The 18,142-nt window shown below is 44.0% G+C and overlaps 1 protein-coding gene across 2 annotated transcripts in view; it reads left to right on the top strand.

The window, feature by feature from the left end:
• MYOF (myoferlin) overlaps positions 1 to 18,142 on the top strand; it is a 188,929-nt gene that overhangs the window by 62,305 nt on the left and 108,482 nt on the right. For both annotated transcript variants that reach the window (XM_088842143.1, XM_055425068.2), the window contains exons 6-7: positions 15,567 to 15,733; positions 16,593 to 16,721. In XM_088842143.1, the coding sequence (XP_088698269.1) occupies positions 15,567 to 15,733; positions 16,593 to 16,721 (296 nt within the window). The remainder of the gene's footprint in view (positions 1 to 15,566; positions 15,734 to 16,592; positions 16,722 to 18,142) is intronic.

The following is an 18,142-nucleotide window of genomic DNA, read 5'->3' as shown; positions in this document are numbered from 1 at the left end:
GATGCCTGCAGTCACCAGCATTTGCTCTGGCCTGGGAAGGACAGTGGGTACTTTTTGGCCCAAAAAAGGCACCCCAACTGGTGGGCTGCTTGCTGGAGCCACTGAATTGGGAGAAGCAGGGTGCCTTTTCTTACCCTGATATTTTCCCTGAGCCACTTCCTGTTTCCTGTTTCTTAGTTTCCTAAGGCTGCTGTAATCAGGTACCACAAACTGGTGGCTCGACCAATGGAAATGTGTCCTCTTAGTCCTGGAGCCTAGATGTCTGGAATCAAAGTGTCCAATGGTTGCTTCCTTCTAAGGACTCTGTTCCTTGTTTCTGTCCCAGCTTCTGGTGGTTGCTGCCAGACCGTGGTGTCCCGTGGCTTGTAGCCGCATCACTCCCATCCCCACCTCTGCCATCACATGGTGTCCTCCCTGATGTCTCAGTCTCACATGTGCTCTCTGTGTGTCCGTGTCCAAATTTCTCATCTGATTTGGACACCAGGCATTGGATTCAGTCCACCCTAATCCAGTGTGATCTCCAGTTAACTTGATTACGCCTGCAAGACCCTATCCCAAACAAGGTCACATTCTGAGGTTACAGATGGACATGACTTTTGAGAGGACTCTATTCAACCCTGTATAGTGAAAGTGAAAGTTGCTCAGTTGTGTCTGACTCTTTGCAGACTCCTCTGTCCATGGAATTCTCCAGGCAAGAATACTGGAGCAGAGACAGTATTTACTGGAGCCATAATAATGGAGTGAAGTCTCTCCCTTCTCCAGGAGATTTTCCTGACCCAGGGACTGAACCTGGGTCTCCCTCATTGCGGGTAGATTCTTCACTGTCTGAGCCATCAGGGAAGCCCCTGTATACTGGTAGATAAAAGGCAGTTTCGCTGTCTTTATTCCATTTCAAGAGCCAGGATGTTAAACGGGCCCTTTTGTGATACCCTTTCAGCTGGGCTTTTAGAGGGGGGAGAAAAGTAGCTCTGAGCTTCATTCAAGTAGAAAGCATAAACTTATAGTTTACAGTGAACTAGCACCACACAGATTCTTAGTATCAAATATTTATGGAGTAAAGAAATTGGTCGTTGGGTATTCTGATTCATTGCTCGGTCCTGCAGTGCTGAGGGTGGTAAATTCTTTAAGATACAGCTCCTGCTCTCCAGGAACTTTCAGCCAGGTTTGGAGATAAGATTTTTCCTGAAGGTATAACATTATCGATAACAGCAAGGGTTTTGGAGTCAGACTGGCCTAGGTTAGATTTTGTGTCTGTTGTTAATTAGCCGTGTGACTTTGGTTAAGTCATTAGCCTTTATGAATCTGTGTTTTCTTTTACTGTAAGGTGAGGAGCATAGTAGGACATCATGATGTGGCTGCAAAGATTAAATAATACATAGAAAACACTCAGCCCATTGACTGTCATAGAGTAAGTCCTACCTGAATGTGGTCTTTATTTTTATTATTACAAAAAATAATTCTGGGTGACTTGTAGTCATGAGCTCAGTTGAGTGCCTCAGTCTTTATGAACGTTCAGATTGTTTTTTTCTAAAAAGCGGAGCTATTAAAAAAGAATGATCTGAGTCACGTGAGATGACTAAGTGTTTTCTTGTTAAATATCTGGAAAAAAACGGATTGTGTCTTAGCAGACCAGGAAGACTTTGAGAATAAGCAGTTTATCAAGCTGTTGGGTGGAGAAGGCAATGGCAAGCCACTCCAGTACTATTGCCTAGAAAATCCCATGGATGGAGGAGCCTGGTAGGCTGCAGTCCATGGGGTCGCTAAGGGTCGGACACGACTGAGCGACTTCACTTTCACTTTTCACTTTCACACATTGGAGAAGGAAATGGCAACCCACTCCAGTGTTCTTGCCTGGAGAGTCCCAGGGACAGGGGGGCCTGGTGGGCTTCCGTCTGTGGGGTCACACACAGTCGGACACGACTGAAGTGACTTAGCAGCAGCAAGCTGTTGGGAGTACAAGCAGAGGTCCCATCTCCTGAGACGGACTCTTGTGACCCCAAGCTCAGAAAATGCCATTTCCCTGGAGCAAAGGCTGCTTCCTTAGCAATGAGAAAAACACCAACTCTTGAACTTTTAAACTCACTGGGGAGAAAACCCTTGCATCCAGACTCCCTTTGCCCGAGGCTCCTTCTCTTTATGGGTTGTCTGGGCAGCAGTGAGCTCCAGCAATGCTTATGGACTGAGTCTCCCATCCTCTTAGGAAGCTGACTCCCAGCAGGTTCTGTGGCGGGTGGCCAAGATCTGCTTCATAAATTCTTTTTAATATCTGATACTGCTGGATGGAGATAGGAAATGAGCCAGAACTTGGGTTCCTTTTATCTGGATTTCAAACAAAGAATGTTGATGAGCAGTGTGCACAAGACAATTTTATGTTAAAGTGTGAAATGACAGAGTGAAATTTCTCTATTCAAAAAATGAACAGGTTTCTTTGATCCGGAAGTACTGTCTTTGTCATACAAGATTAACCTTCACCTTGACTGGGTTAAGGGTATCATTCTGAATATTGATTCATAATCCGGCTAAGAGAAACTTTTCTTCAACATTTAAAAAACTTTCAGTGTTCTAGATTATCTGGATGTGTTAAGATAAAACTCTTTTTGTCTTAATATGACAATTCAGCTAAGCGAGGATATCTTTGATTCCTTAGTACAACTCAATGCTAGGGAAGACCCTAGGAACAAAAAACCGACAGCTTACAGTCTTGGGGGAAATAGGACTGACAAACATGAGACAGAGAAATAACAGCAAGGCAACCATACCTCCTGCCATCGCAGACTTTAACATACAGATGATCAGGCCCAGAAATTGGTTTTTCCACTTCCCTTAATTTTTATTTATTTATTTTTTTGATGTGGACCATTTTTAAAGTCTTTAATCTGTTACAATATTGTTTCTGTTTTATGTTTTGCTTTTGGTCCATGAGACTTGTGGGATCTTAGCTCTCTGATTAGAGATCAGTACCATCTACATTCGAAGACAAAGTCTTAACTATTGCACTGGACTGCCAGGAAAGCCCTATCACTTCCCTTAAATTGACTCTTTTAAAAATGTTACAATTTTATATAAAAATAATGCGTCCACTCCCTCTAATTTAAATACATCTTTTCAAAGTTTAAAATATGACTTTGTTGGCGGTGTTTTTTAGTTCAAAAACATAAACATTTTATTATGTTTATAATAAAATTATAAACATCACAGGGAATATAAGACATAAGAACATGCAGACCTCTCACAGTGCCACACTCCTGTGATAACCACGATTCACTACTACTGATGTTGATTTTAAAGGTTACCATCCACACAGTGGGTTGTGCAAAGAAGTTGGAAATATTAATGATAGAACACAGAAGTGCAGACTTGCAGAAAAATTCAGCTCTGCAAGTTGAAGAAACTAATTATGACCATAGATTATGGGAATGGAACAATTTGGAGGTTCTTTTTTTTTCAAAAATACTCTTTAAGAGCAATTTGAGGTTTATCACAAAATTGAGAAAACTACACAGAGATTTCCCATATACCCTCTGCCCCCGCCTATGCATGGCTTTTCCCACTATGAACGTCACTCAGCAGAATGGTACTTTTTTTTTATTTACAAAGGATGAACCTTCATTGACATATCATAATCATCCAAAGTCCATAGTTTATCTTAGAGCTCACATTTGGTATTGTACATTCTAGGGTTTGGACAAATGCATAATGATATATATTTGTCGTTATAGTATCATGCAGAATATTTTAACTGCCCTAAAAATCTTCTGTGCTTTGCATATTCATCTTCTCCCCAGCCACACCCCCTAACCTTTGGAAACCACTGACGGTTTGTCCCCATAGTTTTGCCTTCTCCAGAATATTATAGAGTTGGAATCATACAGTATGCAGTCTTTTCCGACTGGCTTCTTTCACTCAGTAATGTGCATTTAAGGTTCCTCTATGTCTTTTCTTGACTTGACAGATCTTTTTTTTTTAATTGCTGAATAATACTCTGTTGTCTGGATTTATCACAACTTATTTATCCATTCACCTAATGAAGGACATCTTGGTTGCTTCCAAGTTTGGCAGTTATAAGTAAAGCTGCTATAAATATCCGTGTGCAGGTTTTTGTGTGGACATAAGTTTTCAACTCCTTTGGATAAATACCGAGGAGCATGATTGCTGGGTGATAGGGTAAGGTATGTGTAGTTTGTAAGAAACCACCCAACTGCCATCCAAAGTGCATGGACCAGTTTACAGTCTCACCAGCAATTGATGAGAGTTGCTCCATATTCTTGTCGACATTTGGTATTGTCAGTGTCTTTGGATTTTGACCATTCTAATATCTGTGTAATGGTATCTCCTTGTGTTAATTTGCATTTCTCTGATGACATATAATAGAACATCTTTTCATATGCTTATTTGCTAACTGTGTGTCTTCTTTGATGAGGTTTCTGTTAAGATCTTCGGCCCGTTTTTAAATCAGGTTGTTTATTTTGTGATTGTCAAGTTTTAAGAGTTTTTTTTTTTATATTTTGGGTAACAGTCCTTTATCACGTGTGTCTTTTGCAAATGTTTCCTCACCATCTTGGCTTGTCTTCTAATTATCTGGATATTGTATTTCACAGAACAGAAGTTTTTAATTTTAATGAAGCCCAGCTTATCAATGATTGCTTTCATGGATCAGATCTTCAGTGTTGTATATAAAGGGTTCATTTTTTTTTTAATTGATTTGGCTACACTGGATCTTAGTTGTGACACGTGGGGTATTTGATCTTCATTGTTGAATGTGGGATCATTAGTTGCGGCTTGCAAACTCTTAGTTGCACATGTGGGATTTAGTTCCCCAATTGGGGATTGAATCCTGGCTCCCTGCATTGGGAGCACAGGATCTTAGCCACTGGACAATCAGGGAATTCCTTAAGAGATTCATTTTTAAGGAAGGCTTCCTTGAAGTTCTTAATGTCAAAATGACAAAGGCTGCATACCCTGGGGCCTTGGTGACTTAACTGAACATGTGTAGTGTCAAAAAGTCCACTTTTCTTTGCTTGCCTCTTGAGACTGTTCCTATGACAGAGGGGCGGGCTGAATCAGACCATAGGCTTGACCTTCTGAAAATTTGTTATTTTGCCGACTTGATTTGCCAGATGTCATTTAGTTTGACCGGAGCCTACATTCCCATGGCCAGAATAAACTATTTTTAAAATCTCACATCTATTTTTGAGGAACAGTCTGTTAAAAGTGTACATCCTTCAGTGCTAGAAATGCCAAAAAAAAAAAAAAGTAGCTAGACTTGGCTGCTTCAAATTCATTTCATTCCATGAATGCCAAAGTCATTTTGCTTGAAATTAAATTTGGTCCAGTTCAGAAAACATTTACTGACACCTGTCTGTGGAGCATACAGAAGAGAGAAAGGTATTATTTGTCACCAAGGAGCTTGTGTTTCAGTACAAAGGTAAGATATAAACATAATTGTAGATCAGAGCTGAATATAATAAATTCCTCAAGGGAAGACTAAGCTAGTTATTACATGGGAAACAATTTCTTAGAGAAAATACTTTTTTGGCTATATTTCAACTGTGTATCTTTATTACTTAGTACAGCACTTGGAAAACCATAATTGTTCAATAAATGCTCAGTTGATTGAATGAGTGAGTGAATGGTGGATGAGCAATAGATATGTTTTAAATTTTTGTTCAAGAAGGGCATTTTGGTGAACACCAGAGTATAGGCCAAAGTGACTGATACATTCAGAGAGTAATAAAAGGGAAGCATGTTCCTGAGGTCTAGGAGTGCCAGACTGAGGATCTTTTTTTTTTAATGGAATATTTATTTTAAATTAAAAATTTTTTCTTGGCTGTGCTGGGCCTTTGTTGCTGCTCGGGTTTTTCTCTAGTTGTGGCAAGTGGGGGCTATTTTCTAGTTGTGGTGTGCAGGCTTCTTATTGTAGTGGCTTCTCTTGTTGCGGAGCATAGGCTCTAGGGCCAGTGGGCTCAGTGGTTGCGACTCCCAGACTCTAGAGCTCAGGCTTAATAGGTGTGGCGCACGGTCTTGGTTGCTCCGTGGCATGTGGGGTCTTCCTGGACCAGGGAGGTGAATTCTTTACCACTTCACATTGGCTGGTGGATTCTTTACCACTGAGCCAGCAGGGAAGCCCCCAGACTGAGGATGAATAGACCTTGAGAATCCATGGAAAATTTTCTGGACAAGGGACTGTTGTTCAGAGCTGCCCTGAAACATGACCAATGTGTTAGAACATCAATTGTAGGCACTCTTTCCATGATTGGGTCTCTAATTGGCTTTGTCCAGCAAATTGATTGTATTAGACTATTTCTCCCACTGAGGATATTTAGGAAAATCAAAGTGATCATAATAAACAGATGGTTCTTAAATTTTAGACACAGTAAAATCATCAGGGGAAATCTTTAAATATACAGATTTCCAGCACCTATCTTCAGAGACTCTAATTTAGTTGAGCTGAAGTGCAATCCCCCCAGTCTGTATGGTTAACAGGAGCTTCCAGGAGATCCTGATGAAGGCTGATGTTGCTTTTGTTTTTAAATATTATCCATTTCAATGATTTATTTGGCTGCACCATGTCTTAGTTGTGTCACTCTGGATCTTCAGTCTTCCTTGTGGCTTGAAGTATCTTTAGTTGCGGCCTATGAACTCTTAGTTGCAGCATGTGGGATCTAGTTCCCTGACATGGGATTTAGTTCCCTGACGTGGGATTGAATCCAGGCCCCCTGCATTGGGAGTATGGAGTCTTAGCCACTGGATCACCAGGGAAGCCCCTGAAGGCCACTTTTGGAGCTTACGTTGAGAGGCCCTAGAGTTGAACATTTTAATCTGGTTAATGTTATCTTGTCCAGACTCAGAGCTGTTGGGGCAGCATTTCCTAGATGGTCTCAGAGCACCCATTGATCAAAGGAAGATGCTGCCAGACTTTCCCTGCAAGCCCATGTTTGTATCGCTGTTCAGTTACAGACCTTTCTATGGTACCTTTGCTTTGGTCAGTGTATTGGAACTATTCCATAAGAGTCTTAGGGCCTATATAGTGTGATTTACCCCAAAAACCAGAGCAGAGAGAAATGAATTGCTCATGCTTGAATGCAGACATTTATTCTAGCATGTTAGAAACCCAGCAACGTTATTCAACATTCCAGATAAGTCAGCATGTCATCTCCAAAATATTTTCATGCTTAGAAATTTACTCTCTCCTGTTCTGCTTCGTACTTTTTACCTTGCACTGATTGTATCGTACCAACTCTTGGTCCTGATTTTGCAGTGACCTTTTGCCCAAGGTAATTAAATTCTGCCTTAACCAGTACCACCATTTAACAAGACCTTGTCATGAGAAGCAAAGTTAATATCATAGGCAGAGATTGACATTCTAGGACTCTGGAAAAACAGGGTTGCTGTGTTTAGGAACAGGAAATAGTAAATATTGACCAAAAAAATTCATATAGAAAGGAGTCTCCATCAAGGAATGAAAGAAGATTAGCTGGGATGGTGACCCAATAAGTACATAGGTGGAAAGGATGAGAGGCATGGGAAGTTTTGGATAAAGGTGATTGCTGGTCAGGATGGTCCTGGTCACCCTGATTGCCTGTTTTCTCTGTGAAATAAGTAAGGTCATTAGTTGATGGTGAGGAGGACAGAGCACTGGACACTTTCAAAGTAAAAGTAGGTGGGAGTTCGAAAGGATAGAGGGATTTGACCTTCTTGGCTAATCAATGGCCATCTCAAACCAAGATTTAGGACAACTTCGAGGTAGATGCCTTGGAAATGTAGTACGATACCTGGTCAATCCTATGAGTCCACTGAAGGTCTGAGATCATGAAATTAAAGTGATACTAGTCAGTAAGGTGTGTGTCCAAGTTCAGTTTTCTTTGTGAATGAGTGTAGTCAGTGGAAAGTCAAATGAACCAGGTAAGTATGATCAAGGGAGGGATTTTGAGGGGCACCTAGAGGCTTGCTTGCAGTGTTAGATCCCATAATCTAAGGGGTTGGGAGAAAAGCAAGGATATGAAGGAAGTGGGCAGCAGGGGACATGATGTGATCCATAGCTTGTGGCATCCTGTGTAGCTGCAGACTGGGGACTAGAGTCCCAGAAGGAGCAAACTGGAAAGAACTGAAAGATGGCCAGTGTAGTGGGTCAGTGTCCCCCGCTCCCTAATTCCAGTCTACACAGAACCTCAGAATGTGAACTATTTGGGAAAAGGATCTTTCCAGGTGTAATCTGTTAAAATGAAGCCATCCTTAAATAGACCAGACCCTAAAGTCAATGACTGGTGTCCTGTGAGAAAAGGTGAGGACCCATGGACACAGAGGGGGAGGAGGCAGAGATTAGAGTGATGCAGCCACGAGCCAGGAAACAGGCCAGGAGCCACCAACTAGTAAGAGGCAAGGGAGGATTTTTCTCTAGAGGCTTCTGAGGGAGCATGGCCCTGCCAACACCTTGGTTTTGGAAACTGGGGATTCGGATCTCTCAGAATAAATTTCGGTTGTTTTAAGCCACTCAGTTTGTGCTACTTGGTTACAACAGCAGTAGGAATCAATTACCACCAGCAACTTCCTATTCAGGGAGCAGTTCCTCACTTACTGTTGCTCCCTGTGGTTTTGAAACACTCATACTTTGTAGATCCTCTTAGCCATTCTTCAGCGTACGCCTGGGTCTCAGTACAGGGCACGCCAGCACAACGGCTCAAGTCGGGTAGTGAAACAACTCGTGCTGTGTGAAGGGTGTGTTTGGCAGTGCCCTAAGGGGACTCCCTGGTCCTTCTTTGTGGAACACTTAGGGTGTCAGCATTGTTTAATCTTGTGCATCTTCCCCCCACATAAACGGGCAATTTCCTGCCCAAATAAACCTTCTCCTGCTACTCGGAGATGCAGGTGGTAGGGACCACTTGGTGCAGTTTCCCTCTGATCCTTCCTTTCAACCTAAAGACTGACTAGCAGAAGGTGTTTCCAGAATAAATTGGCTCTTTGTTCCCTGCAGTCTCTTTTTGGAGCATCCATCAAGAGGTTAGTGATTAGGGCTTGTTCAGAGCCCAGCACTGCAAAGGGCTATGATTTACCACTTCTTCTGCCATAAACAATGGAAACAGTGACAGACTTTATTTTCTTGGGCTCCAAAATCACTGCGGACAGTGACCACAGCCATGAAATTAAGACGTTTGCTCTTTGGAAGAAAAGCTATGGCAAACCTAGACAGCATATTAAAAAGCAGAGACATCATTTTGCCTACAAAAGTTCATATAGTCAAAACTATGGTTTTTCCTGTAGTCATGTACAGATGTAAGAGTTGGACCATAAAGAAGGCTGAGCACTGAAGAACTGATGCTTTCAAACTGTAGTGCTGGAGAAGACTCTTGAGCATCCCTTGGACTGCAAGGAGATCAAACCAGTCAATCCTAAAAGAAATCAACCCTGAATATTCATTGGAAGGACTGAAGCTAAAGCTCCAATACTTTGGCCACTTGATGAGAAGAGCCGACTCATTGGAAAAGACTCTGTTGCTGGGAAAGATTGAGGGCAGGAGGAGAAGGTTGGATGGCATCATCAACTCAGTGGACATTAGTTTGAGCAAATTCTGGGAGATAGTGAAGGAACAGGGAAACCTGGTGTGTTGCAGTCCATGGGGTCCCAAAGAGTTGGACACGACTGAGCGACTGAACAACAGCAACAACGTCTGCCATAAGGAACAGTCCAGAGAGGGGAGGAAATCCTTTGTGGGCCCAGGTTGGCCCAAGGACTTTCATCTTAGTTGTGTGTGTGCACAGCTCTGTCTGACTCTTTGGGACCCCATGAACTAGAGCCCACCAGGCTCCTCTGTCCATGGGATTTTTCCCAGCAAGAATACTGGAGTAGTTTGCCATTTCCTCCTCCAGGGGTTCTTCACAACCCAGGGGTTAAACCCATGTTTCCCATGTCTTCTGCGTTGGCAGGTGGATTCTTTACCACCAAGCCACCTGGGAAGCCCTTATCTTAGATGGAGGAAACTGAAAGCCACTACCTAGTCTGAAACAGGTTTGTACAAGGGGAGACTGACCCTCCGGGCTTCCCTAAGGCTGGAGCCAGGTTTGAAAGGGGCAACCCCTAGCCACAGGGTGCTCTCGCCTGAGCTCTGAGTGGGAACTTTGCCAAATTGCTGGAGAACGGTACCAGAAAGCTGGAGCACGGTACCAGAAAGCTGGAGCAAGGGTCAGGATGTCCTCATTCCACATTCATCAAGCCCCTGCTGTGTATGAGGAGGGAGTGTGTCCAGCATGGGGCACGTACAAAGAAGAGAAGGGCAAGCCCCCTGCTTCTGAATAGTGGATGGTAGTAGGAGGCCCACAGTCCAACAACAGATGCAAGATCACGTGGTGAGGACAGGATAGAACTGTGTGTGGTAACAGGAGAAGGGGGATTCACTCCATCTGGTGGGGATGGGTGGGACAGACCAAGACTATTTCATCTGGAACTTGAGGGAGGTGAGGAGCCCACCTGGTGGAGAACAATGGGAAGAACATCCTGAGAACCTGGATCCAGGCAGCAGGCAAGCCCTTCTTTTGATGCTTCTTTGAGAATAGGAAGAAGAAAATCTAGGGAATTTACTTTATTGTTTATTTCTTTTGGCTGTGCTATGCAAAATGCTTAGTTCCCTGACCAGGGATCAAACCCATGCACCCTGTATTGGGAGCACAGAGTCTTAACCACTGGACTGACAGGGAAGTCCCAAATCTAGGCAATTTAGACTGGAGAGGGATGAATAGTGTGGAAACTTAAAGCACCTTTAAGGAGAAGGAGGAAAAAAAGAGGGTTGGAGATTTCATTGTGTGAATTAACAGTGGATAGATCAAAGGAGATGTTAAACAATTAAGCAGGTAGCAAGCCCTGCAGGCCTAGAGGAAGAGCATTCCAGGAAGGAGAACAGCAGTTGCAAACTCTTTGGATTGGGAGGAAATGGAATTTGCTTGAGGAAAAAGCAAGGCCAGTGTTTCAAAAAGCTGGGAAGAGATAATCATCAAGGATTTTGCTTCTCTCTTAGAACTGAGTTAGCTTGTGTCAGTTTCTATGCCTGCAAATAAAAGATAGTTAACAGCGAGTTGAGTTCTTTCAGGAACTCCATTTTTCTATTGATAATCTGTATTTTTTAACGCAATGTCACTTTGTTTTGTTTCAAGAATGTTGGTTATCTGTTAAGATTACTATTTTGTTACTGCCCTTTGTGAGTTTCCTTATCTGTTTTGCTTGTTCTTTCAGATAAAATTTACTGTTTTATTAATGCTGCCAAAAAATTGTAAGTAAAATTAGCATTTTTTTTTTTTTTTAGAAAAAAAAAGAATAGGGAAGAAGAGGCCCAGATTATCGTGTAGAGGGCAGAGGTGGCCATTCTCCACCTGTGGCTTCTCTGGGGTTTCCTGGTGTTCAGACAAAGATGTTGAGGAACCAGGAAGAGAGCATTGCCTTTACTAGATCCAGTCCTAAACCAGTTAGGGAGAAGTAAGGATGTGTTCTTGGTTTTAGCTCAGTTCTTAATAATGTAACAAGTTGTTTCTGCTTTCTGGACCTCAGTTTTTCTACCCATAAAACAGGGTGAGGGCCAGGTTGGATTGAAGATCTTTTTTAAAAAATAAAATAATAATAATAATTTTTATCTTTATACTCTTAATTTTTCTAGTTTCTCTTATATAGTTATTTTTGACTGCACTGGGTCTTTGTTGTTGTGAGCTTTCTCTAGTTGCAGTGTTGTATCCACGAGTTCTGGAAATAAACTCACTCAGAAGGACAATGCAAGTAGTGGAGTGCAGTTTATTACACCGGCAGGCCCAAGGCAGAGTTTCCTCTTAACCAAGGATCCCGATCAGTTTTTGTGAAAACCTTATTGTACATGCCCAAACCCACCTCCCCAGACTCCCTGAAACTAGTCTGAACAAAGGAAAAGAAATATACAATCAAAGTTAACCTGTGATTCATATGCCTTAAGCCTAGGTAGTTAACAGTGGACAGTTATCAATAGGCTTGTGGTCACACCCCAATAAGCATAATAGAATGTATGCTTCTATTCGGTCACACAGATAATTAGGGTATTCTTTTAGGCGATGGAGAGTCTAGGTACGAGACCTGGGGCTCTTCCTTCCGGGGGCCTGGTTTTCCAGTAGGTATGTCATTTCCATAGATACTGGGCATACAGCTCAAAGTCTGCAGTCTGGCCCAAGATGGAGTCCTGCTTTCAGGACACAGCCTGTTCTGTTTCCTCCTTCAGCAGCCAGCAGGGGCACTCAAGTCATGGTGGCTTCTTATTGCGGTGAGTTCTCTTGTTGCAGAGTACAGGCTTTAGGGCACAGGCTGAGTGGTTGCAGCATATGGACTTAGTTGCTCCATAGGATGTGGAATCTTCCTGAACCAGGGATTGAACCCGTGTCCCCTGCATTGGCAGGTAGATTCTTAACTACTGAACCACCAGGGAAGCCCCTGGATTGAAGGTCTTTAAGGTCCATTCTTGTCAACATTCTGTGAGTTTGTGACTTCTTGGAAGACTGAGGTGTGGCTCCAGAGAATGTTGGGTCAAAGAAGCAGAGAGCAGAGGAACAGAGTGGGAAGGCATGCCTGATGAATTGGAGACAAAGAGGGGGGCCTCGGAAGACCCTGAAAAGTGTCAGGAGGAGAGCTTCTCAATTCATAGAAGTGTGTGTGATCCCCAGTGTCCAATGCCACGGAAGGTGAAGCACGAGCATTGGGAAAAGGGTCCTGAGCTTAGCGAGGCGAGGTTGTGGCTGGTCTTTGTGGAACAAGGGCCAGGCTCGGATGTGACAAGCATGAATGGAGGGGTGGTGAGGAGGAATGTTCCTCGTGGGCTAAACACTGGGGAGACCCTTGACTTCTTGTGGTTGTCCATTTCTTACTCTGTGCCTGTTAGAGTCCGGAGTCGCCCTTCCCTCAAAGGAACAGAGGACACTCACGATAATGCAAGACACACAGAGAGGTTTATTTCCAGCTAGCTGGGGTCCAAGTGTCCGCCCGACGCAACGGGTTTCAACGAGGACCCCGAGCACTCAGAGCCAAGGGGTTATATAGCATTTTCAAATCATGATATTTCTAAATTACCTAACTCACAGGAATTTTTTCATTACACACACACACAGCTGTGCCTATCTCTCTCCTGGGGTCTTAAGGAGATAAGTTTATCAGACCTGTTTACCTAATTTTCAGTGTCGAAGCCGCCCACATTCTTGGTGTTTAAGATTAACTTGCCTTCCTGGTACTTAAGATTAACTTGTCTCCCAGGTTTTATCTAGTTCTTCTTCCCTCAAGTCACATACTCAGTAAAAATGGTTTTTCCGGCCTCTAAGATGGCCGTTCTTACGCTAACCCATTCTTACAGTGCCCTGTCCCCGCGCTGCTCACTGACTGCCTCCCTTCCCTACCTCATTACTGCTCTTTAGGAAGTGCTCCAATAAAATTGACTTCTCAATGAAAGTTTAAAGACAAAAAAGAAAAAGATTAATTTGTTGGGTGCTGTTTTGTGCCAGGCACTGTATTAAAGGCCTTGCATATAGATTAATTTTATCTTTACAATAACCTTGTGGTAAATACCATTCAGTTAAGTTCAGTCGTGTCTGACTCTTTGCGACCCATGAACCGCAGCATGCCAGGCCTCCCTGTCCATCACCAACTCCTGGAGTTCACTCAAACTCACGTCCATCAAGTCGGTGATGCCATCCAGCCATCTCATTCTCTGTTGTCCCCTTCTCCTCCCACCCCCCAATCCCTCCCAGCATCAGTCTTTTCCAGTGAGTCAACTCTTTGCATGAGGTGGCCAAAGTATTGGAGTTTCAGCTTTAGCATCAGTCCTTCCATGAACACCCAGGATTGATCTCCTTTAGGATGGACTGGTTGGATCTCCTTGCAGTCCAAGGGACTCTCAAGAGTCTTCTCCAACACCACAGTTCAAAAGCATCAATTCTTTGGCATTCAGCTTTCTTCACAGTCCAACTCTCATATCCATACATGACCACTGGAAAAACCATAGCCTTTACTAGATGGACCTTTGTTGGCAAAGTAATGTCTCTGCTTTTTAATATGCTATCTAGGTTGGTCATAACTTTCCTTCCAAGGAGTAAGCGCCTTTTAATTTCATGGCTGCAATCAGCATCTGAAGTGATTTTGGAGCCCCCAAAAATAAAGTCTGACACTGTTTCCACATCTATTTCCCATGAAGTGATGGGACCACATGCCATGATTTTAGTTTTCTGGATGTTGAGCTTTAAGCCAACTTTTTCACTCTTCTCTTTCAATTTCATCAAGAGTCTTTTTAGTTCCTCTTCACTTTCTGCCATAAGGGTAGTGTCATCTGCATATCTGAGGTTATTGATATTTCTCCCAGCAATCTTTCCCTTTTCACAAATGAGAAAACTGAAACAGATTAAGGGACTACTCAGACTTGCATAGCTCAAAACTGGAATTCCCACGCAGACAGCATGACTCCATAGTCCAAGCTTTAACAGCCATGCTACAGGGCAGCTGGATGGGACTAATTCATACTATGATGTGAGTGACTGGCAGATGACTCCATATGGAAATTTTCTCTTACCATTTTCATATGGTATCATCAGTAAAGGAGGAGGTTCAGGATCCAAAGATAGGGAGTACAAATGCTGGTATTTTTTAGACAAGGTAGTTAGTTGGTCTTCTAGTCTTCTATTGTACAGGTTACCGGGAGTTTAAACTTTCTGTGTATTAAAAAAAAAATAACTAAAGTTTGTCACTGAGTTTTAAAAAGTTTGTAATAAAAGGAGGAAACATAGAGTTGATGTTTGTTATTTATAGGAGAGAAAGATCCATGCATATTTGAAGGCAGAGGGAAGGTCCCTATGGGGAAGGAGTCACTGGAGGTACTTGAAAGGGTGACCATTCAGAGGGTCCTCAAAGAATCAAAAGAAAGTGGAGTCTCAGGGATGGGAAGGGGGTTCACTCGAACTGTGTTTTCCCCACTGAGTGTGAAGGGAAGCTAGGGGACGGATGTGTGTGGAAGTGACAGACCGGGAGGATGGAGCGAGAGTATGATGACCACCTTGGTCTGCTTGGCAGGAAACTGGAGGCCAGTTTCTCATCTACCATGAGGGTGGAGAGGGCATTCATGATCAGGAAACTCAGGCAGAAAGGAGACAGTACAAGACCTCATGAGGAAAGTTCTAGAGAAAAGACCTGCAGTGGAAAGGGTGGAGTGGAAGTCTCCCCAGCAAGCCTCCAATTTCCCCGGCATTTCCACACATCACTGTCCTAACCACAGGCAGACCCCTGACCTCAAGTTGGTTCCCAGATCAGAAATGAGTGATGGTCTGGCTGGGTCCATTCATACCATCTCCTCTTATGCTCCCTGTGGCCTCTGGCATTCTTCTAGTTACCTTGAAAACAGCCTGAACGAATGCCATGTTGCACATGAACACATTTGCCTGAAGAATCTATATCTGAGTCACAACTTCTCCCAAGTCACCAAGAAACGTCTCCCTCACCTGCTGCCTCAGCAGCATGGAAAACTCTCTGGAATGTTGAGACTCATAGAGGATGAGGACTATCTCTGAATGCATCCCTTTTTGGTATTTTAGGAGAAGAGGAGGAAGATGGAGGTGATGAGGACAAGTTGGACAGTACGGTCAGGGGCTCAGGGCCCAGGGGGCCAGGAGGGACCGTGTCAGAAGCTCACCTTGCCCGGAGGCTCACGAAAGCGAAGAGCAGCCGACGCATGCTGTCTAACAAGCCACAGGACTTCCAGGTGGGAACAGCCCCAGGGCCCCACATCCCTGTTGTACCCACACCGTGTGGTCCAGTTTCTGGCAACTGTGGTGGTGTTAGAAGAGCTTCTGCCTGTGGGCAGTGGCTCAGCTAGTAAGATGGGATGTCAGGGCATAAACTCAATGTGAAGAGCTCCCTGTCTTTCTTCTGCAAGCAGCAGTAAATGTTGTCAATCCGGATGAGGCTCTTCAGAGAAATAAAATTTCTTTTGGTGGTAGGAAGTGAAAAAGTTAGTCGTTAAGTCATGTCCGACTCTTTGTGACCCCATGGACTGTAGCCCACCAGGCTCCTCTGTCCATGGAACTCTTCAGGCAAGAATACTGGAGTGGGTTGCCATGCCCTTCTCCAGGGGATCTTCCCAACCCAGGGGTCAAACCTGGATCTCCTGTATTGCAGCAGATTCTTTTACCATCTGAGCCACCAGGGAAACCCAAGAGCTAATCGAAGAATGGAAGCACAGGTATTGTGTTTTCTCACAGCTCTGGCTGCTTCCTTAGGAGATAGCCATGGAGGGGGTTAGTACCTCCCAGTGATCAGGAAGACCAGGTAGGAGGCTGACTGTGGGCAGCGGCCTCCACCCTGCCCTTCACTTTCCCAGGCCAGTTCTAGACTACTGCAAGCCCATGACTGCTGTTGGTTTTGGCAACCTGACCCCAGTTCCTGTCACAAGAATGGGCGCAGGTGGACTCGCCCAATCCTTGGGCACCAGTACGTTGCAAAGCTGCGCTGGCCTGGTTACAGTGGTCCTTACAGGTGAACGAGCCAAGGTGACACCTGTGGATTCTCTTACACGTCATGCTGGGAAAGGTTCAGTGACGACTCCCCTTCTGTACTTGCAGATCCGGGTCCGAGTGATCGAGGGCCGGCAGTTAAGTGGCAACAACATCAAGCCTGTGGTCAAAGTCCACATCTGTGGTCAGACACACCGAACAAGAATCAAGCGCGGGAACAATCCATTTTTTGATGAGGTAAACGGGCAAATGCATGTCCTTGTGTGCCTGTTTTATTTATGTGTGCCTTCTCAGCTTCCACCCACTTCTCTACAGTCCCAAGTGGGAGAGGAACACATGTGCAGACTCAGCTGTTCACAGAGGACAAACGTTCCAGCCTTAAACATTCTGTGCTAAGAACCTCTGGGTCTTGGAGTCACGTGGCCTGCTTCATTATTGGTTCTCAGAGAAGCCCGGTGTCTTTCTGGTGGTTTTACAACAACTTCTGGAGGGAGCCCTTCCAAATGGGTCCTTGCACCTCTTACCATGGACCACACAGAATACTTAGGACCTGCCTTTGCGCTTTTTAATTAGCAAATGTCTCTGAGGGGTGACTCCATGTAACCTAAGTAACCCAATTTTTTAAAGGTGTCAAAACCTACTTGACTATAAAAACAACATAGGTTAGAAGAAGCAATTATGAGCAGAAAGGGTTTTTTCCTCCATGAGGAGATCATAGCCTGTTCTGATGACCTCTTTTGCAACACTTTTCAAAAATGCTGAATACCTTGACAGTTGTCTTCAATGCCACGAAATTCCACATTTAGGACTGTGAAAAGAAATGATAAATTTGGGGAATTTTTCACATGCCAGCCTTACTCCACTGAGGAGCCACGTTTCTGAGATTCCTGGGGCCTCATGCTCTGATCTCTGAGGCCAGGCATTTCCTCCCACAGCTTCCTCTCACAGTTCCTCTTAGTTCCCAACAGCTTGTAATCCCAGCCCTGGTGTTGGTTCTGTTTTTCTCTGTTCACAAAAGGAACAGGTTTTTTCTGTGTGGTGCCTGGTTTTTTTCCTGTATTCAGCTTGGCCCCCAGCTTTTGAGAGACTCCATTTTCTTCTCACTTCTGGCTTCTCCTTAGATGAATGACAGACACCAGCAGGCAGGTAGTGTCAAAGCTAACATGGGAGGTGGGTGCATTCAGAGATGGGGCACTGAAAGTGGACTTCAGGGAAGTCTGGGTGAAAGTCATGTTGGGGGACAAGACAGGATTGCAGGGAGGACAAAATATGGTCTTATGCCTAGAGCATAAGACCCGTCCAAGTGTTTATTGAAGGAAAGTTATAGCCTGGAGTTAAAACTCCCCTCCCAGTCCTCCCCACCATTCTAAGAAAACAAAGAACTCTCTCACCCATAGGAAAAAAAAAAAGGACATTAAGGTTGATTATGCCCAGCTCCCAGCCAGTCCAGCCTCTGGCTGATCTCCAGAATTCCTTGCCCCAGCTGTTTAAGGGATAACAACTCCAAACAACCTTGGAGAAGAACAGGCCCCCTTAAGACAGTAGCTTTCCACATATACGCCTATATATACTTACTCTTTTCTTGGGTTAGTGCAGCAGCTCACTAATCTGACTGCTGCCCTTTCTCGCCTCATTAAAGGTGATCTGTTTCTGTAAAG

This window comes from Moschus berezovskii, chromosome 12 (assembly GCF_049115385.1).
Source record: "Moschus berezovskii isolate FMDL1 chromosome 12, NW_MosBer_1.0, whole genome shotgun sequence".
Classification (NCBI taxonomy): Eukaryota; Metazoa; Chordata; class Mammalia; order Artiodactyla; family Moschidae; genus Moschus; species Moschus berezovskii.
The sequence above is the reverse complement of the archived record's forward strand: the minus strand, read 5'-3'. Positions and strand labels throughout refer to the sequence as shown.